Here is a 24,874-nt window from a genome sequence, read left to right on the forward strand (position 1 = left end):
AGCAATTTGCCTCCAATGCCACACTGCTCCAATTTGTGCAGCAGTCTTCCATGTGCAACAGTATCAAAAGCCTTTCTAAGATCCAAATATATAATATCAAAGTTTTTCCCTGCATTCAGTTCTTTTGTGACTGTATCATAGTATCCAATCAAATTGGTCAGACAATTCTTTCCCTTAACAAAACTATGCTGTGTCTGAGCTATAACTGAAGTCTTGTCTAGATGATCCTGCAGTGCTTCTTTAACCAGTGTCTCCATAAATTTTCCTGGAAACAATGGATCAAACAACTTTTGAGGTGTATAAGGCCTTGAATGGGTTGAGCACGCTGAATTCAAATTAAGAAAGGACAGATGTAGAACAGATATTCGGAAATTTGCTTTTAGCCAGCGGGTGGTTAATTGCTGGAACAAACTTCCATCTGTCGTTGTGGAAGTTGATAGGTTGAATAAATTTAAGTTGGAACTGGACAGGCGTTTGGAGGGAATGGTTAGATTTTTTTTTTTTTTGGCTGATGCTGCATAAGCTCATACACTTGCTTTCTTGCATCACATGCCGCCACTACTACTACTACTACTAAACCCTGAAGAACAGAAGTTAAACTCACAGGTCTATAATTATTTTGTCTGCCTTTGATCCTCCTTTGTGAATTGGGGTCACATTTGCACTTCTCCAGTCTATGGGTACTTCCCCTGAGTCCAAGGAAGCTCTCATAATTATGGCTAAGGGTTTGCTTACTTCCTTTGCTGCCTCCTTTAATATAACTGGATAGATCCCATCCATCCCAGGTGCCTTTTTTATGTTTATCCTCAACAATTTCTCCTCCACTTTCCTCTCAGTTATTACAAAATCATCTAGCTCACTGCCAGAGTTTACTTAACCTCTGGCATTCCCCTTCCCAAATAACTCCTCATGTGTGAATGTAGATGCAAAATACTCGTTTACTTTGTTAGCAACCTGAGCAGTATCATCAACAGTTGAACCATTAATATCCAGTGGATCAATCTGATTCATCCCTTTCCTTCTAGAGTTTACATAGGTAAAGAACTCTTTTCTGTTTTCCTTTGTACCCTTTGCCAAGGATTTCTCATAATCTGCCTTTGCCTGCCTAATCTCCTTTGTGACTTGGTTACAGACCAGCTTATATCTATCATAGGCTTCCATGTCATCCATTAATTTATATGTATCTCATACATATGTCTTAGTTGGTATGTAAAGCTTAGTAGCTTCCAAGATAAATTCTTTGAATGCTTCCCATTTTGAATTTGCTGTTGGTAACATCATCAGTTGGTCCCACTGAATAGAATTTAAATACTATCTCAGATAGTATGATGACTATCATTACCATTGTATTCGCTTTTACGAAAGCAAAAACCCTTAAAAAAAACTAGAGGGAGTAACACTCTTGAACTGATTAACAGTAGTGATTCGTCATGCATCAAGAATCTGCAGATAAAGGAACCACAAGGCACAGTGATCACAGTGTCCTGAAGTGGGATTTACTCAAAGAGGCAACTACCATCAAGGGTAAAGGGAAGGGTTTTTGCTTTCGTAAAGGTGACTACAGTGGTCTGAGACAGTATTTAAATTCTATATGGTGGAACCAAATGATGATGTTACCAACAGCAAATTTAAAATTGGAAGCATTCAAAGAATTAATGTTGGAAGCTAGTAGGCTTTTCATACCAACAAAGAAATATTGTTCAAGATTTAGGCCTAAATGGATGTCAGAAGAACTAATTAGACATGTGACAGAAGAAAAATGCATGGGATAGATATATAAATTAACATGTGAGACAGAAGCCTATGATAGATATAAGCTGGTCTGCAACCAATTATAAAAGGAGGTTAGGCAGGCGAAGGCAGATTACGAGAAATCTTTGGCAAAGGATGCAAAGAAAAACAGAACAGAGTTCTTTACTTATGCAAACTCTAGAAGGAAGGGGATGAATCAAATTGGTCCACTTGATGTCGATGGTTCAACTGTTGATGATCCTACTCAGGTAGCTAACAAACTAAATGATTTTGCATCTACATTCACACATGAGGAGTTATTCGGGGAGGGGAATGCCAGAGGTGTATTCAACTCTGGCAGTAAGCTAGATAATCTTGTAATAACTGAGAGAAAAGTGGAGGAGAAATTGTTGAAGATAAATATAAGAAAGGCACTTGGGGTGGATGGACTCTATCCAGTTATATTAAAGGAGGCGGCAAAGGAAGGAAGCAAATCCTTAGCTATAATTATGGACTGGAGATATGCAAATGTGACCTCAATCCACAAAGGAGGATCAAAGGGGGAGACAGGTAATTACAGACCTGTTAGTTTAACTTCTGTTCCAAAGAAATTAATGGAGGCACTGGTTGAAGAAGCATTGCAGGATCATCTAGACAAGACTTCAGTTATAGCTCGGACACAGCATGGGTTTTTTGTTAAGGGGAAGTCTTGTCTAACTAATTTGACTGGATACTATCATGTAGTCACAAAGGAACTGGATGCAAAGAATAACTTTGATATCATATATTTGGATCTTAGAAAGGCCTCTGATACTGTTGCACATGGAAGACTGCTGCACAAATTGGAGCAGTGTGGCATTGGAGACAAATTGCTGCTATAGATAAAGGGATGGTTGAGTGGGAGAAGACAGAGAGTGGTAATCAATGGACACTGCTCTTTGTGGACTAATGTTATTAATAGAGTCCCTCAGGGTTCAGTGTTGGGTGCATTGTTGTTTTCTGTATTTATAAATGATATTGATGATGGTATATCAGGCTTAATGTCCAAGTTTGCCGACGATACGAAGGTTGGCAGGGTCATTAATGACACTAATGAGAGTACACTGCTGCAACAGGATCTAGAAAAGTTGAGCAGATGGGCTGAGAGGTCGCAAATGAAGTTTAACATTGACAAATGTAAAGTACTACATATGGGAAGCAGTAATCCCAGAGTAACGTATCAACACTGTGGTACCACACTGACAGTGGTAGAGAATGAAAAGGACCTGGGGGTAATTATGCAGGCAGATATGAAGTTTTCTGCAGTGCAGATGGTCTGCAAGAGTAGCTCATGGTGTCTTGTCAATGATATACAGGAATTTTTCTAGCAGGGATAAGGAGGTGATTTTCCCCTTGTATAAGGCAATGGTCTGGCCACACCTTGAGTACTGTACACAGGTCTGGCGGCCTCATTTTAAGAAGGATGTAGAGCTGTTGGAACGAGTAGAGAGAAGGGCAACAAGATTAGTGAATGGAACAAAGGGTTGCTCTTACGAAGAAAGGCTTAAGTTTTGCAAATTACAGTGTCTGGAGATTAGGCACCGGTGAGGTGATCTGATAGAGGTGTATAAAGCCTTGGATGGTTTGAGCATGCTGAATGCTGATGGGTTTCTTCCTGTTGCTCTGAATAATCGCCTGAGAGGGTATAAATTCAAATTGAGGAAAGATGGTTGTAGGATAGATTTGCAGAGGTTTGCCTTTAGCCAGTGAGTGGTTGATTGCTGGAACAAACTTCCATCTGTCATTGTAGAAGTTGACAGCTTAAATAGATTGAAGGCAGAACTTGATAAACATTTGGAGCGAGGGGATGGGTGAATTAAGGGTTTTTTTTTTTTTTTTGGCTGATGCTGTATAGGCTTACTTTCTTGCATCATATGCCCTTGCTAATGCTATTTCTCGCATTATAAAATTAATCAAATTTTCTCTATTTAAATTTGTATATCCTATAAATTTGTGGTATTTACAAATATCTTTTATAAGTTTCTAAGTGATTTGACTTAATACAGAGTACATTTTCTCACTCATTTATTAGAACAACTTTTTTTAAATAAAAATCACTTAAAAATTAATGCTTAACACTTGATTTTTTCAACATTTTTATGGGTAAAATGAGTAAAAAATTTAATTAATTTCTTATATTTTTAAAATTAATTCATTTTTTTTTTGATTGAAGATTCGTTGTTCTGATTTTCTGTGATTTTATATACTTAATTTACGAACTTTCATTCTGCATTCACAATCTATGACAATTATACTTGAGATAATTTTTTCACATTCTTTACATAGGTTTGATAATCATCACACCTCAGATATTTTGAAATACTGAAACAAGCTGTTCTTTTTCGCATTTTTTGCATATTTTTTCCCTTTAAGTTTCATAAGAATTTTTACAAAAAAACCCACATAAGTTTTGCACAGGGCTCTGCAAATTTTGGGGCCAGCTCTGTACACGCATGTGTGTGCAATGGTAAAGTTACTATAGATTAGATGATTGATCCTATATAAGAGGGATGTAAAAAATTAGTGTATATGATTAGAATAGAGGTTTCTTAATTAAAAATTGAGCTTAAGAAACATTTTTTCATTAAAAATATAAATAATTTTATTTTTTGATTTTTGTACATTGCTTTAGGAAAATGAATGATTTTAAGGAAAAATGGGAGTGTTTTCAGAGCATTTCTTTTTTTTTTTTGTGTTTGTAAAAGTGTCCTAGAATTCCTAATTTTCTATACTACTCCTGTCTATATGCAACTGTTAAATCTTATAAATTATTATGTCCATCCAATGCAGTATGTTTCTTTTACAAATTAAGCCTTATTCTTTCCATAGGAAAATACATACCTATTTTTTTCCTCAGAAAATTTAATTCCTATAACTATGCCTTTTACAAAAATTAATTCTCAATCATTAATAAACACACTGTAATTTTTCCACAAAGACATCATCATTTTCTATGCACTTCTGCCATCTCTGAGTCAGACGCTGTATTCCAATCCTGTAAAAGTCCTTACTCTTGCTCCAGAGGGTTTGCAAACACTGTGCTTGAGCTGGTCGTCAACTGCAAAATGGGTTCCATGGAGTGCATCCTTCAGTGGGCCGAAGAAGGTGCAAGATCTGGACTATCAATCAGTGTACCCCAGTTTTGCAATGGTTTCCATTGCATGCAGACTCATGTAGGGTGGTGCCTTGTAACAGAGAACAACCTCAGTTTTTGTCAGGTCAAACTCTATGGATGTGGGCTTTCAACTTTTTCAACATTTCCACATATCGATCTGAGTTGATTGTGGTGACACACCTCGACAAGTCCACAAGCAAGACCCCATCTTTGACAAAAAAAAAAAAAAAAAAACACTATCACCATGACTCTTTTGAATTTCTTCTTGTGCGGTGAATTTTGATGGTGCCATTCCATCGACCGGGTCTTTGTTTCAGGGTTAAAAATGGTGGACCCAGGTTTGGTTACCTGTGATTATGCATGAAAGAAAAACCTCTCCTTCACCCTCGTAGCACTGAAGAAGTTCCGTACAGACGACTTTCCAGGCTTCTTTGTGCACATGCGTTAGCATTTTTGGTTTTAAATTTTAAAACCAAAAGAGACTATCATTATATTTGACATAGATAATGTAAATTATATTGTTTTTTGAAAAGAATTAAAATAAACTTACAGTCTGTATTACAATGAGGAATGAGATAAAATAATATTAGATATTCTAAACTTATTTTATCGATCATATTTTATTCATACTTCAAAATTATAACTGATCCACAAACACTAGCTGACTTAGTTCACCCTGTGCCAACACTATCTTCTTTTGTGGTAAGGGCTAAAATAGCATTCATTTGAGAACTGCCAACTGTTTCTGAACTTCTCCACACATGAAATGGAACAAGTAAGTTTTTATTCTGAAGTGGATGTCTATACAAGTCATGCATTTGGAGAAAACACTGTGGCAAATAAATTAAAAACTAGACAAGCATACAAAGGATAAAAATCACAGAAAACATGTAGTCACTGCTACTGTTCAATAAACTAAAACAAAACCACAATGTATTAGGTGCTTGGCACTGCATCTGTACTCTGTGATTGATATAAAAAGCATTAGGAACATATTTTAAAAACATAACATGTTTTAAGACCAGCTTGTGATAGATGTTCAAAAGTTTGTGACATATTTTACAAATAAATACCATAAATCTGACTGAAATCTGGAAGAAAAATAAAACAAAACAATTTTGGATATTATCTCCTAGAAAAAGTTAGGAGGCACAGATGCACACAAACAGTCAACATTCACTTTCAGAAAACAGCATTTTTTTTTTGGTTTGTCAGTTCTGGACATCTTCCCAGAAAAGTAACAATAGCTACTTGGCCAACACAACAAAAGTTGGTAAGCTGCAAATTACCATAAAAAATTTTAATATAAAGTAAGAGAATATTTGCACTTATTAGAATTAACTTCTAAAATACACATACAACTAATATAAAATCCTTACTCCATTTTCATCTTTTGGATCTGTAAACATAAAATCAAATACTGCATCTATATTAGCCATCTTCATTGCTGCTCTGAAACAGTATAACAACAGATTTACTAGAGAAACATTTTTATATGAAGAACTAATGGTTACATTCTTTTTCTTTTACATATTAAATTATCATTTTAAAGGAAATATGACACTAAAAAGTTTAATTACATTTTCCCTTTAAAGAATATTTTAATCAAAATTTAATTATACATTGTGCCATAAGTATATAATATCGATGCAGATACACCATAGTTAATCGACAAAATTAAACTATGTATGTAGCATAAAGGCATCGTTTTAATTATATCTCAAATTGTGGCTACCTTCACAACGAGATACCAGGTATTGCACTACTTCGAATAAGTAATGCTTCTCTAGTAGAGAAGACTACTGTTACTTATTCTCAGTGGGCACCACCACCCAGACGGCACCGTTTCAAAGCTTGCTGGCCTTTTACTGGTGGATGGGCAGGTACCCTGGTAATGCAAACATGCCATCACAGTTGCGAAGTTAATTCCACATCATGAGAGATGCCAAACGGTGAACAGAATGATACTGTATTTATAGACTAAATGCACAAGGCATAATTCCATATATGTTTAAATTAACTATATAATATCGGTGTAGATACACTATAGTTAATCCATAAAATTAAACTAAGGCATCATTTTAATTATATCTCATATTGTGGCTACCTTCACAACAAGATACCAGGTATTGCACTACTTCGAATAATTCTCTTGGACACCACCACACAGTGGTGGTGCCCACTGAGAATAAGTAACAGTAGTCTTCTCTACTAGAGAAGCGTAACTTATTTTTTGGCTCTTAAAAGGGCCATAAACAAACTTCCTCCACAGCTAAGGACAACTGAAATGGCCAGCTTGATTCAAATTCACAGGCTCCACACACTAATTAGGGTGAAACGTCTTACCCCGACTATCAAAATGATGGTTGGCGAGATTTCGGCACCATCATTCTGGGACCTGTGCTCGTGGAGAGTCTCTCAGCCTTTCCTCAGAGCAACTCCAACTCTATGCCCACATCTCAGCCATCTCCACCTATCTGATAAGTTCCTGCCTTTTCAGCTACTTTTATGTGCCCGGTCCTTGGATGCTGACCTTAATAAGTTCACTTCTGACAGGGAATACAAAGAATCTCATCCTTGAATTGTACTTCCCTGTCCCTGATCCTTCTCCTCGAAGCTCATCTTAATGCCACAAGCCAACAATACCACCTGATGTGAAGATGGCATACTAACTTTTCAGTATGACAGTGAATAATGATGAGCTAACTACTTCTGTTCGGTGCAAAGAACGTTGCCTGTTTATATTACTATATGTATATGATATTATTTGTTTCCGCCAATATCTTCTTTATATATTGTACTGTAAATAACTGTATTATACTTGGAGTTTTGAGTTGTACTTCCACATATGCATTTCCTATGTTTCATATATCAATGCTTTCTATTTATATTGTATTATTACTGTTAACCCCTGGCCTGGTGGCCATGAAGGGTGACATTGCAATGCATCGAATTGTATTATCATCATTATTATTATTATTATTGCAATAAAGATTTCTTATTCTAAGTAGTGCAATACCTGGTATCTCGTTGTGAAGGTAGCCACAATATGAGATATAATTAAAACGATACCTTTACACTACATATGTAGTTTAATTTTATGGGTTAACTATGGTGTATCTACACCATTTAATTAATATTATACAGTAAACCCCCGCTATTCGCGGTATCTGTATTCGCGGTTTCGCGTATTCGCGGTCGCTGATTTAAACCTAAAAAAATGTGAATTTTAAAGCGCCGGAACATTTTCCGCCATGAAAAAAACATGGGTGTGGCTAAAATCATTTTGCCCAGTCCACAGAGTAGTACAGTCAGTCGTCTTATAACACGTGTTTACACTACACTAATTCAATCTTACACAATTTAGGGGAACGATATTGTATATAACACGAACTGAATTCGCATATGCACGATTCGCCTTTGTGTTTACAAGAAATGGCAGTCGAACGCGGAATCACCCCAACTGAACGCAACACGATAGAAATGAAGAGAAGATTCTGAAAATATATTTATTTTTTTATAGCAGTGAAGGGGAAACACATTTCACCATAATAACTTAAAAACCAACACAATTACAGCTATCGGTATTATCGCAAATGCAATTAGATAGAGTTCACTACCAGTTTATAACAGATTCCACTAGCAGGAACGCAACTGGAAATTGTTTTTATTGTTTTATGGTAGTAACCCCCAGAAATTAAAATGTGAGTTAGTGAGGTGTTAATAGAGTTGTCTCTGCCTTTATGGTGTTGTTTATTCGTTTTGCTACACGCTCACAGCTTTATGTGTATCAAGTGTGCCTCCTCATTTTGTAATTGTGCTTTATTCTCTAAAAATGAGTAAAAATAACTTAAAAGGTGTAAAAAGGAAGTGTCCTGCGCTCAATGGGTGGGGGGTGACAAAATCGCGAGCGCGGATGTTTCAAGCTAATCCTTGTTCAGTATGTGTAATGCGCTTGTCATAGAAGGTTTCATCTCTTGCTTTTAATTGATACGTTTACAAAAGTGAAAAATCTACCATTTTGCAGTGTGTTGATGTAAACAGACTTTTTCGAGCGTGTTAAAGTTAAAAGAAAGTGATTTTATTGTGGACAAGTTCTTTTCTAATCCTACAAAAATATGGCCGCGAATAAAAAGGGAACTGTGAAAAGATCAAAGAAGGTGATGACATTAGCGAGTAAAATTGAATTGTTAGACAAAATTTCTAATGGTGAAAGTGTCTCCTCAGTGGCAAAACATTATAAAATCAATGAGTCAACGGTACGATCAATCAAGAAATCGGAAGAAAAAATCCGCCATAGTGTCCGTGAAAACGCGCTAATTGCATCAAAAATTTGCTCTATAACTCGTGATGTGAAATTAGAAAAAATGGAAAAGGCTTTAAATCTGTGGATAGAAGACCGAACTCAAAATAAAATTCCGTTAAGTTCACTTATCATTCGTGAAAAGGCAAAACACCTTTATCAACACTACACTTTAGTGAAACTGGTGATAGCACTCGCGGGATAAGTTTTTTAGCCAGCAAAGGCTGGTTTGAAAGATTTAAAAATCGATATGGTTATTTTTCGCCCAGCAACCCATGTTCTTGATATGTTTTTGAAAGGTTTCTTTAAAATGTCTAATAAATATGTACAGTATTACATTTAATAAATTGTTTCTTATTTTCATTTCGATGCCTTATGCTTTTTTTTTTTTTATGTACTTACTCTCTACGTTTGTCTATGTACATAGTCATATTATGTAGGTAAATACACATAATACGTACAGACAAAATTTTAGACTAATTTTTGTTATATATTTCATACTTTGGAACGGAACCCTTTTATTACCATGGGCGCCATAACTCAGTATTCGCGTTTTCAGTATTCGCGGAATTTCTCAGGAACGTAACCCCCGCGAATAGCGGGGGTTTACTGTATAGTTAATTTAAACCCATATGGAATTATGCCTTGTGCATATAGTCTTTAAATTGCTGTACCATAAGAAATTGGTAAATCATTAATAGTCAATCGTTAGTTAACAAAAATCCACAATCCTATGATCAATTTGTAATACAGTTCATCAACAGAGTTTCAGAGATTTAAATGATACTCTAAAAGAACTTGAGTTCAACACAAAATTATAATTCTACAAATCTTATATTACAGCATAATTACCTATTTTGAAAAATGACTCCACGTATGGTCTCAAAAGGATTTGAACGTGTCCTGGCTCTTCTCATTTCTTCAGGTTCTAGCTTATCAAAGACACTCTGTAAACAATATCGCTATAATTACAAAAGTCTCAAAAAATGAATTATGAAAATCTGTCTTCCATCCACAACACAAAAAAATCACTGAAATCATGCTGTTGCATTAAATTAAAAATTTTCTTCATATTGTTAAAATATGTATTATTGCTTACAATGTAAGCAATAGTTGTAAGGGATTTATCGAGGTGGTAAAAAAGTAAAACAAGTTAGGTAATGACACAAAGTGCATTAAATTTCAGGTGTTTGATTATCAAAAACTTCTATACTGTTCTTGAACACTGTTTAACAAAATTTCACCATCTGATGATCACAATGGATAGCCGGAAGGCGAGATTTGTATAGAGGTACTTCTTAAGGGAGATAGGTACACAAAAGAAGTGAGTTAACGTATCAGCTTAAAATGTGATACAAAGTCCCTTAGAATATTCTAAATAAGTCCTGGAATTTTGAAAAGATAAGTTCATACACTTGGAAGAAGAAATTGAGTGGTGTCAGATCCAGTAATCATGATGGCCACTCCCTTGTCTTCCAATCCATTTATTACAAAATTTGTTGTCAAGGAACTGTTGGATGCTAAATGCAAGGTATGGTGGTGCACCATCTTGCTGGTAAAGCACGGCCATGTGTTTCAATAATGTAACATCATCAAGGAAAGGCATGAGAAATTGCCACATCATAACTGGACATGCTTTTGCTATCACAGTATTGCAAAAAAAGTAGCCCCCCCCCCTCTCTCTCTATATATATATATATATATCTATATATATATATATATATATATTCCTCCTCGTGCCACTACTCAGATCACATTTCTTCAATCCACATAGGTTATCCATGTTGCTGTAGCTGTTGTTGTTATCTACTTGGGTTTATTGGCACAGGGGCAACAGGTCCATAATGCAACTAATCTATGGTGAAAAGTAATGTATAGTTTCCTGAAAGGTTTTTGATTAAAACTTCAAGTGCATTATAGCATCATATGTGTTTGAAGTAGGTAAATATTTTGGCTACATCTGGTAAACCAATAATAGGCTAAAATGAGAGGCATACTCATGATAGAAAATGAGACAAAGAGAGCCTGTCAATCACTGTTGTGTATTACAGAATGGGCATTCTGGAGGGCTGGTGGCTTTAAATAAACAAAGATGAGTTAGGTTAGTGTGATTTTTCAGTAGCCTAACCAACGTACCTTCTTGTCTATTATTTAGTATTTAGAATTAGTAATTGCTATATGGTACAAGAAAGCCTAAAGCTTATACTGCACCAGCCAAAAAAAAAAAAAAAAAAAAAAAAAAAAAAGAGTAAAATAAAAATAAAATTAAATTAAATAACTAATTAAAAAATAATAAAAGAAAAGAAAAACAACCTATGCATTTCCCTCCAGCTGACATTTAACTATCCAGCTGACCTTTGAATTCCCTAAACTGTCAGCCTCAACCAACCCATGTAGGTAACTTATTCCAGTAATTTATAACTCACTGGCTAAAATAAAACTTCCTGCAATCCAGTTTAAATATCTTCCCCCCCCCCCCGTAACTTGAATCTATGGATTCTAGTTTTAAAATCATTTAAACCTTAAAAATTTCAACCTCATTCATTTTACTTTTGCCTCTCAGTGCCTTAAACACCCCAATTAAGCTCCTCTAAGGTACCTAGTTTCCAAGCTGTGCAATCCACATATTCGCAGTGTTTTCTCATATGTATGCCCTTTTTCTGAACTCACCAGGCAAGTTACTAGTTTTTGGACCCTTTCAAGAAGCCTGATGTCTTTTTTTAGGTGCAGTCCACTTTTCTGACCATCCCTGAAGTGCATCTAGGTCACTTAGGTCCACTTTTCTGACCATCCCTGAAGTGCATCTAGGTCACTCTGAAGAAGCTCTGCCTGGCAGTGAACACACTTGAACACAGCATTCTAGGTGTGGTCTAACAATAGATATATATAATTGGATTATGATGTCCTTATCTCTACTAGCAAATGTTTGAAAATATCATCAATAGGACACCAAGGACCTTCCTTGCAACCCGTCTACAATGCTTGGAGAACTTCATGTCTGACCATATCGTAACTTCCAAGTCCCTTTCTTCCACTACTGACTTTAGTTCAACTCCACCAAATGTATAAATTATTTTGGGTTTACTGTTCCCCAGGTGTAAGACTTGCATTTTGCTGGATTAAAGTATAGCTGCCACTTTTCTGACCATCCCTGAAGTGCATCTAGGTCACTCTGAAGAAGCTCTGCCTGGCAATGATCAGACACAGCATGGGTTTGTTAAAGAAAAGTCTTGTCTGACAAATTTGATTGGATATTATGATGTGGTTACAAAGGAACTGCATGCAAAAAATAATTTTGATATCATATATATGGATTTCAGGAAAGCTTTTGACACTGTTGCGCATGGAAGACTACTGTACAAATTGGAGCAGAATGGTATTAAGGGTAAGCTGCTACAATGGATAAAAGGATGGTTGAGTAGGAGAAGACAGAGGGTGGTCAATGGGTGCTGCTCTTTGTGGACTAGTGTTATTAGTGGAGTCCCACAGGGTTCAGTGTTGGGTCCACTGTTGTTTTGTATATCTATCAATGATATTGATGAAGGTATATCGGGCTTTGTGTGTCGAAGTTTGCAGATGATACAAAGGTTGGCAGGGTTGTTAATGACAGTAATGGCAGTGTGCTACTGCAACAGGATCTAGAAAATTTGGGAAGATGAGCTGAAAAGTGGCAACTGAAGTTTATCATTGACAAATGAAAAGTACTAACCCCAGAGGAACGTACCAATTGTGTGGTACTACACTTAGGGTGGTAGAAAATGAAAAAGACCTGGGAGTAATTGTGCAGTCAGATACGAACTTTTCTGAACAATGCAGACAGGCTGTAAGAGCAGGTCATGGGGTTTTGTCAATTATATACAGGAATTTTCTTGCAGGGAAAAGGAGGTAATTGTATTGTCCCTCTGTATAAGAATGGTCAGGCCACACCTTGAGTACTGTGTACAGGTCTGGAGGCCTCATTTTAGGAAGGATATAGATTTGTTTGGCAACAAGATTGGTGAGGGTAATGAAGGGATCCTCTTATCAAGAGAGGCTTAAGTTCTGCAAATTGCAGCTGCTGGAGACTAGGGCACCTGTGAAGTGAAGTTATCTGATTGAGGTGTATAAGGCCTTGAATGGGTTGAGCACGCTGAATTCTGATGGGATTCTTCCACTTGTTCAGATTACGAAACTAAGGGGGCATAAATTCAATTTGAGGAAAGACAGCTATAGAATAGATGTGCGGAAATTTGCCTTTATCCAGTGGGTGGTTAATTGCTGGAACAAACTTCCATCTGTCGTTGTGGTAGTTGATAGGTTAAATAAATTTAAGGAGGAACTGGACATACATTTGTGTGTTTTTTTTTTTTTTTCTTTTTGCTGATGCTACATAAGCTCATGCGCTTGCTTTCTTGCATCACATACCACGATTACTATTAACTATCCTACCGATCTTTACATCATCTGGAAATTTAGACATCATGCCCTCTATCCCTTCATTGATGCCATTTAAGAAAATCAGAAACAACGGTAGTCCTGATACTGATCCTTGGGGAACCCCACTTTTTACATTAATTTAAGGGTATTATTTCAGATGCTAAGGTTTCCATGATTTCTGGTTTTCTTTATATGGAATACTTGTTGGTGGTTTTCTTAATAATTCTTTTAAAAAAAAAGATTAATAGTGTTTGTTGCAGTTTTGGCATGCTCATTTCTAAAAGATACCTCTATGACCAGCAAGCCAGCAAAAGGTGATGCTCTGCATATTTTCATTTAATTTGATTAGAATATCCCAGCTCTCCAAGTAATGGATTGTCATTCTTTTTACCTCCACTGTATAGATCAAATTTGGTCCACTGTATTGAATCTGTATATATGATAAATAATGAGTACTGTGGCTGTTGACCACATGAAGTTTTAAGGTTGCTGTAGCTGTGGAATTCAGTTGGAAGTTTCTTAGCTATGATGATGTTGGCAAAACTGCAGTTGCAGCAAAATGACTACCAGTTTTGGATTAATCTATATGCACTGGAGTGAACTGAGCATATTGGGTTGTCAGTGATGCAAGCAAGCATGCAACTGTAATATGCAGTATCAGGACTGGGAATTTTTTCCATGCTAAGAGTGATAACTTGAAGGGTGGCACATGGTACATCTAGGGAGGTATTGTACATGGGACAAGAAGGCTGTTAACTAACAAAAGTCAAGTCATCAATGAGTAAGTGTGGATTGAAAGTGTATTCTGTTGAAGGGTAGACTCTATAAATCTGTAAAAATTATCCTATTTGGGGAGAAAAGCAAATCACAAGTTGGGTGATTTAGCTGTCCTTTGAGTTTTGCTGCACAGTTTACTAGAAGAGTCTCTCTTTGCATGGATGTAAGGGAGGTTCACTGGCTTTAGCATAGATGCTTGAATTGAAGATATATGGTATGAAATGAGTGCAAGGTGAAGGGAACTGTGATACACAGGATTAAGCCATCATAAGGTGCTTGGTCCAGCAGAGCTATACAGCCATAGTCTAGTCATTACTGTATTAGTGCATAGTATAGGTACAGCAGTGTAAATCAGTTGGCTCCCCCCCATGTTGTGGCAGATACAACTCTTAAGAGTTGTCCATCAGCACAATATCTCACATTTTCTTTTGACTTGACCATAAGAAAAAACAAGGCCCTATCACTAAACAACACAAAATGATCTTCACTGTGCAGAAACCATTCAACAGTACTGTATACTATAGTTCATACCATTACTATGAAGCTCCTATACAAGAGAAATCTTATATGGATGGAATCTGTTACTTGATAAAATGTGTTAAATACTATTGTAACTGGTGCCACATTTTTGTGAATACCACCCTTATGAACTTCTTTAGTCTCAATACAATTTTTCTGAGCAGCCATTGCATTCTTTTCATTAGTAGCACTTCTTGATCTACTGCTATTAGTGGTCATGGATGCTCCCAGCTCTCTTGACTGATCTGCCTCTTGGGGCATAACTAGTTAAATTTCTCAGTAACAGAGATGCCCAAACCTTTCTAAATATAATAGGCAACTCCAGCAATAGTTTTTTTTTTTTTTTTTTTTTTAGGAGCATTAGCAACTAAGGCCATATTGCTCCAGGATATGCGGTGGTCATTCTCTGACCTTTCCACATCCTCCGTATTTGGTGGTGATGGGCTCGAACCCTGTTCCAATCACGAAGCATGTGCTACGCACTGCTGCTCCTTCCCACCTGGCTACGGAGGCGCCATGCCAGCAATTGTGTTCTGTGGAAAATCATGGTAACTCCAGTGTTAGTTTTCCATCCATTCTGTCAAAATTAAACTTGTAACAGGGAAAAATTACAATCAGAAATGCTTTATTATTTCCCTCCTATGGTGCATAACTTTCGGGTCAACCTATATATGGTACAGTCAAAAAATTATACTAAATATAACTAAACCTTGATATAGCAACTTTCAATGTACTCTCCTTGAACCGTGGGCAGACTTACAGCCTATAGAGGAGAGAGATAGTTAAAGGAAGTAAAGGAGGAGAAAGATGCTGGGGTCACAGCAGAACCAGACATTAAATTTTCCATGCAGTATAAACAGGCAGCTAGGAGAGTGAATGGTGTCCTATCAATTGAAAATACTTTGCAAGTAGGACGATAGAAGCCAGTTTTCCTCTTTATAAGATGATGGTAAAATCAAACATGGAATACTGTACAGTAGAACCCCATTAATCCGGACTTTCTGCTAATTCGGACTGGATTTTCCATCATGGAAAAGATTCTAACCATCGAAGGGGGGGAAAAAAAAGGCTGACACAAGTAATTATAGACCTGTGAGTTTAACTTCTGTTCCAGGAAAATTAATGGAGGCACTAGTTAAAGAAGCACTGCAGGATCATTTAGACAAGACTTCAGCTATAGCTCGGACACAGCATGGTTTTGTTAAGGGGAAGTCTTGCCTGACCAATTTGATTGGATACTATGATGCAGTCACAAAGGAACTGGATGCAGGGAATAACTTTGATATTATATACTTGGATCTTAGAAAGGCTTTTGATACTGTTGCACATGGAAGACTGCTGCACAAATTGGAGCAGTGTGGCACTGGAGGCAAATTGCTGCTGTGGATAAAGGGGTGGTGAGGGGGAGAAGACAGAGAGTGGTAATCAATGGACACTGCTCGTCGTGGACTAATGTTATTAGTGGAGTCCCTCAGGGCTCAGTGTTGGGTCCATTATTGTTTTCTGTATTCATAAATGATATTGATGAGGGTATATCAAGCTTAATGTCGAAGTTTGCAGACGATACAAAGGTAGGCAGGGTTGTCAAGGACACTACTGACACTATGCTGCTGCAACAGGATCTGGAAAGGTTGAGCAGATGGGCTGAGAGGTGGCAAATGAAGTTTAACATTGACAAATGTAAAGTACTACACATGGGAAACAGCAATCCCAGAGCAACGTATCAACTCTGTGGTACTACACTGACAGTGGTAGAGAATGAAAGGGACTGGGGGGTGGTTGTGCAGGCAAATATGAAGTTCTCTGAGCAGTGCAGACGGGCTGCAAGAGTAGCTCATGGTGTGTTGTCAATGATATATAGGAATTTTTCTAGCAGGGATAAGGAGGTGATTATTCCCTTGTATAAGGCAATGGTCAGGCCACACCTAGAGTACTGTATACAGGTCTGGAGGCCTCATTTCAAGAAGGATGTAGAGCTGCTGGAACGAGTACAGAGAAGGGCAACAAGATTAGTGAATGGAACAAAGGGGTGCTCTTATGAAGAAAGGCTTAAGTTTTGCAAATTACAGTGTCTGGAGACTAGGCACCAGCGAGGTGATCTGATAGAGGTGTATAAAGCCTTGAATGGTTTGAGCATGCTCAATGCTGATGGGATTCTTCCTCTCGCTCAGAATAATCACCTGAGAGGGCATAAATTCAAATTGAGGAAAGACAGATGTAGGATAGACGTGCGGAAATTTGCCTTTAGCCAGCGGGTGGTTGGTTGGTGGAACAGACTTCCATCCCTTGTCGTGGAAGTTGATAGCCTAAATAAGTTTAAGGGTCAGCTGGACAGATATTTTGAACGAACAGAGGGGTGAAGTGGTTTTTTTTTTTTTTTTTGGCTGATGCTGCATAAGCTTGCTTTCTTGCATCAAATGCCTCTACTAATGCTAATGCATGGAAGGAATTATAAAAATAACTGACTTATGAGTGGTTTCTGCAAATTGTACGATATATTTACAAGCATGAGCTCGCCTAATTAAGTTTATATTAATGACGTCATTGTAAATAAGAAGAGCAGGGATAAAGGGACTACAACTAGTCCATGTATACTAAGTGGTGACTGCCCGCTGCACTGGATAAGAGCAAATGTGATGGTGTGCCACAGAACGTGATCAGTGATGGGGAGGGGGATGAATCATGCATTCTTAGAAATTACTCACAAATCAGTCACTCAGATATTGTATTCAGTTTGACAGCTGCCACTAGCATTATCCATGTGTACACCTTACCTCAGTTCTCTACCTGCTGTATTGCTTTGTTTTTACTGTGTTTTTATTTTATTTTTTTATTGTTTTTTTGTGGTTCTGGGTTAACAGAAGATGGCAACAAAAAAAAGTGTTACTGTGTCGATGGAACAAAAACTGAACACGTTTTTTCGCATTGATAATGGGAACGTTTAAAAAGATCGCTCTCGATATAGGGGTGGCGAAACAAACTGCTTCCGATTGGGAAAAAAATAGGAAAGCAATCGAAAACTTCTGTGCAAAAATGGTGGCCAAAGGCAGCTTAGGAAATAGAGCTATCATTAAACAGGCAAAAAATGAAAATTTGGATGAGGCCTTATACATTTGGTTTCATCAAGAACGAAAGCAAGGGGGTTCCTTTTTCAGGCCCAATCCTTAAATCGAGGGCTCATAGCCTTAACGAAAATTTAGAAGGTGAACCGTCTTTTTCTTTGAGTTTGGGAATTTATCAAGGTGGAAGGAGCATCATGGAATCCAACAGCTCAGAATTACAGGTGAAAGTCTTTCTGGTGATTGTGTTGCAAGCGAAGAATTTAAAGTACAGTTTCTCAAGTATAATAGTGAAGAAAGTTTAGTTCCATCCCAAATTTTTAATGCTGATGAGACTGGTTTATTTTTCAAAATGTTACCCAAAAAAACACTAACCAAATGCTGGACAAAACTTTGGCCTCATGTTCTAATGGAAAGATCTGAGGAGGAAATAGACATTTCTTCGGATCCTGATGGTAATGATTTTGTTCAGTCATTTAAACGTTTAGGGGGTTGTTCAGACGTAACAAATGAAGATATTGCCCCATGGATAATGATCTAGGACAGGGGTGGCAAACTTATAGCACGCATACAAATTTTTTGGGCATGCGGAATTCAGAGCCTCCCATAAAAATTGATTCAAGTATTGAACAGTTTTCTTCAAGATTTGTCAAGTTCAGAGAATTGGAAAAAACTGCAAAATTCATTAAGTTTGCAGACAGTGTAAAACTAGCCAAACTGAACCTGAAAATGTTTCAGTAGATCAACCTGGTTGATTTTGAGATGCAACTGATTGATTTTCAGAGTAGCTCAATTAGGAGGCAAAAATTTATCAATCTCAGAGCTGATTTGGAAAATAGTGAAAGGGAATGATTAGTGATGGGATTAGCAAAGAAAATTGCTGAAAATGAGGTATTAAAAGTTTGGAATTCCATTCCTGAAACTTTTGTCTGTTTAAAAAAATCTGGCAACAACATTACTAACAATTTTCTCACAACATTCTTGTGAGTTGTCATTCTCAGTGATGAACTTTGTTAAGTCTAGTCATAGGAGTAGTCTCACGGACGAAACTAGTGCTGCATGCATAGCTCTAAAAGTTACAAAGTATGGGCCTGATGTAAAGTATCTGTCGTCAATTTATAATATAAGATAGGTTTATCATTTTATATTAAATTATTTGTTCTGTAAGCTAAAAGTTACATTTTTGTTATGAAGGATTTTATTTTAATAACTTTATTAAAGCATCTTTGACATAATCTTTTATTTCTTTTTTTTTTTTTTTTTTTTTTTGGTTACACTTTTGTAAAGTAAAATGTGTGTGAGAAAAATAACAATACAGTAGAATGTCAATTATCCAAACTAATTGGGACCACGATTGGTTTGGTTAATCAAACATAAATGAGAATACCAAGTTTATATGAAACATAGTATAATTAGGCCTACAATTAAATTATTGTATGCAACGTTTTTGAAATATGAAGTATTATAAAAATTAATTGATTTAGGAAATGGTTTGTAAATAATAACCAAAACGTTTTGAAGAAACAATGTATATTATATTTATTTTGAACTTACCTAACTGTTTTACATGGTTTCAACTATAAACCGCACTTTTTTTTTTTTTTTTTTCATAAACAGAAATAAACAAACACAAGTAATTACACACAAATAAGAGTATAATGAATCTTGGGAAGGTTTACTTTTTAAAATATGTACTCTTGAATTTTTCTTTAAACCATGTGAGATTGTCTTTTATTTCATGCCAAGATCTCTCATTCTCTTTAATAGCAGTATCTCTGCAGAACTCTTTCAGACTGTTACTCACACCATGCCATTGCAGTTTCTAGCACAATGAAGGTCTTTGCATGAGTGGTCCTTCAAAGGCATTAAGTGGCAGGAGTAATATTTCAGCATAAGAACCAGTGCACTAAAAGTAGATACTATAATTTGGGAAGGGGAGGAAAACAGTGGTTCGGATAATCAATGCTCCTGTACTTTGCAAAATTCTGAGCAGCACACACACACACACCCTTAAAAAGGTTCACCATCCCTGATCTAGGACATCAGATCCTCACTGAGGAAGACATCATGCAAACATGCTCATCATCATCGTTGCAAGCTAATGAAGACATCAATTCCAATGATGAAGTGTGTGAGAAAACAACTGGCAAGAGTCACACTAAAGCAACTGGAATGCTGGAGAAGCTACTGATTTATTTCAAGAGACAGGATGACACATCAGCTGGTGAGCTTCTGCCCTTGAAGCATCTGCGTGATCATGCGGCCCGAAAGCGAGTTTCAAAATTAAAGCAAAAAAAAAAAACAGAGGATTATTTCAAGTAAATTTCTCGAAAATAGTTATTTGTTTTGTGTTTAATTTTGTATAATATAATATTCTACATTAAAACTTTATTACTTTGTAGAGTATTTTGTTTACTTACCATATTCTTTTACTTTTTATAATTTTTACTTTAAAATATTGTTTTATTAATTTAATATAAAAACCAATTTAGTTAAAATTTTATTTAGTAACTTTAAATAAAAACTGGTATGTTAAAGATAGCTTCTGGTTAATCCGAACTTTCAATAATCCAGACCGAGTGCGATCCCATCAAGTCTGGATTAACGTGATTCTACTGTATATAGAAGTCTGAGGCCACATCTAAAAGGTCGCCTTCTCTAGAAAGAATACACTTTCTATAGAGGTGACATTTTAATATTAGTTATATGGTTAAAGGAGGCAATAGGCTTTTGCTACATTAGCAAAACAAAGTTTCTCTCTTCTTTTTCTGCACCATGAAGTAAACCTATTTCAATGATTAAAAGAAAGTTGTTAAACCTATTTCAGAAGATTGAAATAGGTTTAACAACTGAAGATGAAGGAAAACTTTCTACAATCTAATCTACAATTCCTCCTTCTTAGTTTGAATTTATGTTACCTGGTTCTAGTGTCACTTAAATACCATTAAAATTTCACCTCAATTCGTTTTCTCCCCACCCCAAGAACATAATAAACTTCAGTCAAATTCCCTCTAAGGTACCTAGACCATCTCAAGAAGTTCAGTGTCTTTTTTTAGGTGTGACCTCTATAACTGGTCATAATATTTCAAGTGTCTCAAAATTACCTTATACAGTGAAATTATAACTTCCCTAACTACACAAGCAATAACTAGATAAATCACTGACAGACAATATGGTCTTTGCCTACCACCTTGCTGCTCTTTCAGAAAATGCACATTAATCTGAAGGACAAGTGACCAGATCAGTGAAGAGCACTAAACATTGTCCTCTGAGGAATGAATAGAAGGTGTGGACTGCAAAGTTTGGATACCTTAGGAAAGACTGCATAAGGCCCTGGATGGAATGAGTAAAATGAGGGAGGTACATTCATGATTTTAGGTAAGACAAGAACCAGGCTGAATTGCATGAAATTTATCTTCAAGCAGAATGTTGTTGATCACTGGAATAAATTACCTCTCAAGGTGGCTGAGGCAGACAGTCTGTCAAAGTTTCAAGAGGAATTGGTCCTTTGCAAGAAAGAAGAAAGTCATTATTCCTCTATTTAAGATGGTACCAATAATTTGGAACACTGTATTTAAGTCTTTTATTTTATCCAAGGAGGAACTGGATCATGACACGCATAATATGAGTGAATGTGGGAATCTTTATTCTTCTTCTTTTTTTTTAATTGATATGGAATAAATATGCTTGCATAATTTGACCAGTCTAATACTGATAATATGCTTCTAATGAAAGATTTGTCCCTAATTATTTATTATTAACTATAAATTAATTGTAGAAACTCATGACTGCACATGCATGCATTTTCAATTCTGGTGAGAGGGCAGCTATGAATTTATCCTTCTTGAAATATAAAAAGGAATTACCTAGAAGGAAGGAAATTGATCTGTGTCTATTTCTTCCTCAGCAAAGATTCCAAGATTGAGTCATCAGGTATCTCCTTCACTTCAACATCCACTTCTTCACATTTTACCACTGGTACTTGGATTTTTTTTTTTTTTTTTATTATTATTATTTTTTTTTATTCCACCACTTGGCTTTGGTAGAGGTGGAGACTGGGGGTTATTGATATAGGAATAGCAGCTGACTGGGTTTTCTCTACAGACTTTTGAGAGCACAAAAAACAGTATTAATTGTATTGGGGAGGGGAGATAACTCTTTAGGTGGAAAAATTTGTGTTCTGATGGAATATTCTTTGCAACCGTCCCAGTATATGCAAGTTTATTACCATTTACTGGTTTTGTTGCTTTTCTTGTCTCTTGGAATGATGTGATCAGATTTACTTTAAATAGCCATATTCTTTTTTCTTCCTTCCACTATTGACATGCTCTCTTTGATGGTTAACACTGAATTTTAAAGGTGAACATTCCCTGATTTCATAATCTTCTGCAGTACTGAGTGTATACAAGAGAACTTGTATACATACGAGATATTGCAGTTGTGGTGGTGGTGGTGTTTTCTGGCGCAAGGGCTACCATAGGCCATATTGTGCCTCCCAAATCGATTGACTTTACATATAAAAACTGCTTGAGCAGCAGTTATAAACTGTCATAAATTTGAATTTGTTTTAAATAGTGAAAGAATTCAGAAAGATTTGCTTCTTTACCTATGATGCTATTGAGAGAGAGAGAGAGAGAGAGAGAGAGAGAGAGAGAGAGAGAGAGAGAGAGAGAGAGAGAGAGAGAGAGGTTGTTGTTGATCTGAAATCAAACTAAAAGACGTTCGTTGGGCACTGTTGAACAAGCTACATTCAAGAAGTATATGTTTTACTGTAAGTGGTTGCGAGCAGTGCACACACTGAGGAGGATCATTTCCTGTAAGTAGATATAGATGTGTGAGGTGGGTGTGACCTATTCGAGTTCTGGCTAAGATTACTTCATCTTTTCCATTTTTACAAAGGCTAGAAGTCCATAATTGTGCTTCAGGTTTTATTTGAAATAGCTTGTTATTTGTTTGCATTTTCACAGAAGTGTCCATTGTTCCATAGATGTTCTCCGTATATTGTACGTATAATCAGGATATGGAACTAGATCATTCGTTGAGGCTACGTTGGAAGGATACTTTGCAGCATCACATGCACATTAATTTCCTGGAATACCACTGTGGCCAGGGATCCAAGAGAAGATAACAGTTTGTTGATGCTCACAAAGACGTATCAGCTCATGTCTTATGAGCTTTAATAAAGGATTGTTAAGTGAGGAAATGTTTTTAAAAGCTAAAAGAGCACTCTGTGAATCAGTATACATTATGCTTTTATTTATTGACAGCAGTGAGATGTTTTTCAGAGCAAGCTTGGCACCTCCGTAGCCAGGTAAGCAGGAGCAGCAGTGCGTAGCACACACACTTCTTGATTAGACCGGGGTTCGAGCCCATGACCACAAAATACGGAGGATGCAGAAAGGTCAGGGAATGACCACTGCATATCCCCAGAGCAATATGGATTAGTTGCTAATGCTCCTAAAAAAAAAAAAAATAAAAAAAAACAAATAACAGAGCAAGCTTAATGGCATGGAGCTCAGCAGTATAACTGCTGCATTCCGTTGTTAAGTGAAATTGAAATAGTTGTATTAGGGAAGACAGCAGCTGCAACCACCCGATTGTCAGACTTTGAACAATCAGTATAGATCTTGGTAAAGTGGGGTTACTTTTGTGTGTGAGCAAAATGCAGTTGTTGGATGTTAATATTTGCTACAGAACCTTTACCCCATTGCTCAAAGTATTCATCAGAAGAAAATGTGAAGGAAGTCCAGGGGATCTGGATCTTTTGATTCTTTGAGGATATTATCAAGCTGAATGTTCCAGCTTTCTATTAGATTCTGCAGTCTGATACTAGTAAGTTGAATGGGTTTATTTGCATAGTGAGTTTTCCACTCTGGATCCTGCAGTAGTGGCTTAATAGAATGAGTAGGCAGGCTTTTAATTTTAGCCGAGTAGTTCATTAACATCTTTCTTCTGATGGTAAGTGGAGGTTCGTGAGCCTCAACAAAGACTTTGAACTGGTGATGTTCTGTATGCACCTAGGGCTATCCTAAGAGAAGAATGTTGGATGGGAGCAAGACGGGCCAAGGTGCTCTTCCTAACTGAGTCATATGAGGCTCTTGAGGTTGTCACAGACATTCTCTCAGATATGCCAGACAAGCTGTACTTGCTACCTGGGAGTCTAAAACGCTGATGGAACTGATATTCAGGTGACACCCAAGTCAAGTGGACCCAATTTCAGCGAAGTCCGGACGGTCTGTGACAGCCAAATCCTCTGCTTGCACCTTCATGATGGTGGGACTGTTAGTAATCCTGGGTATAACCTCCATGCACAAGTACATGATGGGTGACCACCAAGGTCTGAACAAATGTAAGCAGGGGTCGAGGTATAGCGTCCACATCACATGGAGGAACACCGCCCCTCTACGTTACCAGACTCATCAACCGGTGAGTCTGGTAACCACTTACACCACTTTGTAATACCACCACTTTGCTTATTGGAGGCTTGAAGTTGTGGAACCCATGTTTAGTCTCCAGAGCTAAGTTCCGGTCAACCCTTCTCCATCTCTTCCATCATGCAGTATGATTGATGACTTTTGAGGTTATGATGAACATCATGACAAGATCCAATCTTCCTTACATTTCGAGGTTACAGCTCTAAAACAGTGTTTGCAAGCCGGCCGCTAGTTAGTACACCGGACTGAACCTATTGGTAACTCTCTAGGAGGCTTCCGGATCAGCTAGTGTATAATCTTGCAACTCTACTCTTCCAGATAGTGACTGGAGGGAGTCCGAGTTATGCGGGGGGCATTGTCGAGGCCACGTTATGTCAAGGATCTGGGTATATTCTTACCATGTGTGCACCATATCCAAAAATTTCATTACTTCATACAGCATGTCCCACCCACTTATTCTTACTATTGAGTACACCATGAA

At 36.9% G+C, this 24,874-nt stretch overlaps 1 protein-coding gene across 1 annotated transcript in view; it reads right to left on the reverse strand.

The window, feature by feature from the left end:
- The window catches only part of Cmtr1 (Cap methyltransferase 1), a 379,789-nt gene that overhangs the window by 228,682 nt on the left and 126,233 nt on the right, over positions 1-24,874 (reverse strand). Inside the window, exons 8-9 of the mRNA XM_090376649.1 lie at positions 10,041-10,135; positions 6,265-6,337 (exon numbers count right to left, since the gene is read on the reverse strand). Of these exons, the coding sequence (XP_090232775.1) occupies positions 6,265-6,337; positions 10,041-10,135 (168 nt within the window). The remainder of the gene's footprint in view (positions 1-6,264; positions 6,338-10,040; positions 10,136-24,874) is intronic.

This window comes from Mastigoproctus giganteus, chromosome 6 (genome assembly GCF_048544385.1).
Source record: "Mastigoproctus giganteus isolate SK-2022 chromosome 6, ASM4854438v1, whole genome shotgun sequence".
NCBI lineage: Eukaryota > Metazoa > Arthropoda > Arachnida > Uropygi > Thelyphonidae > Mastigoproctus > Mastigoproctus giganteus.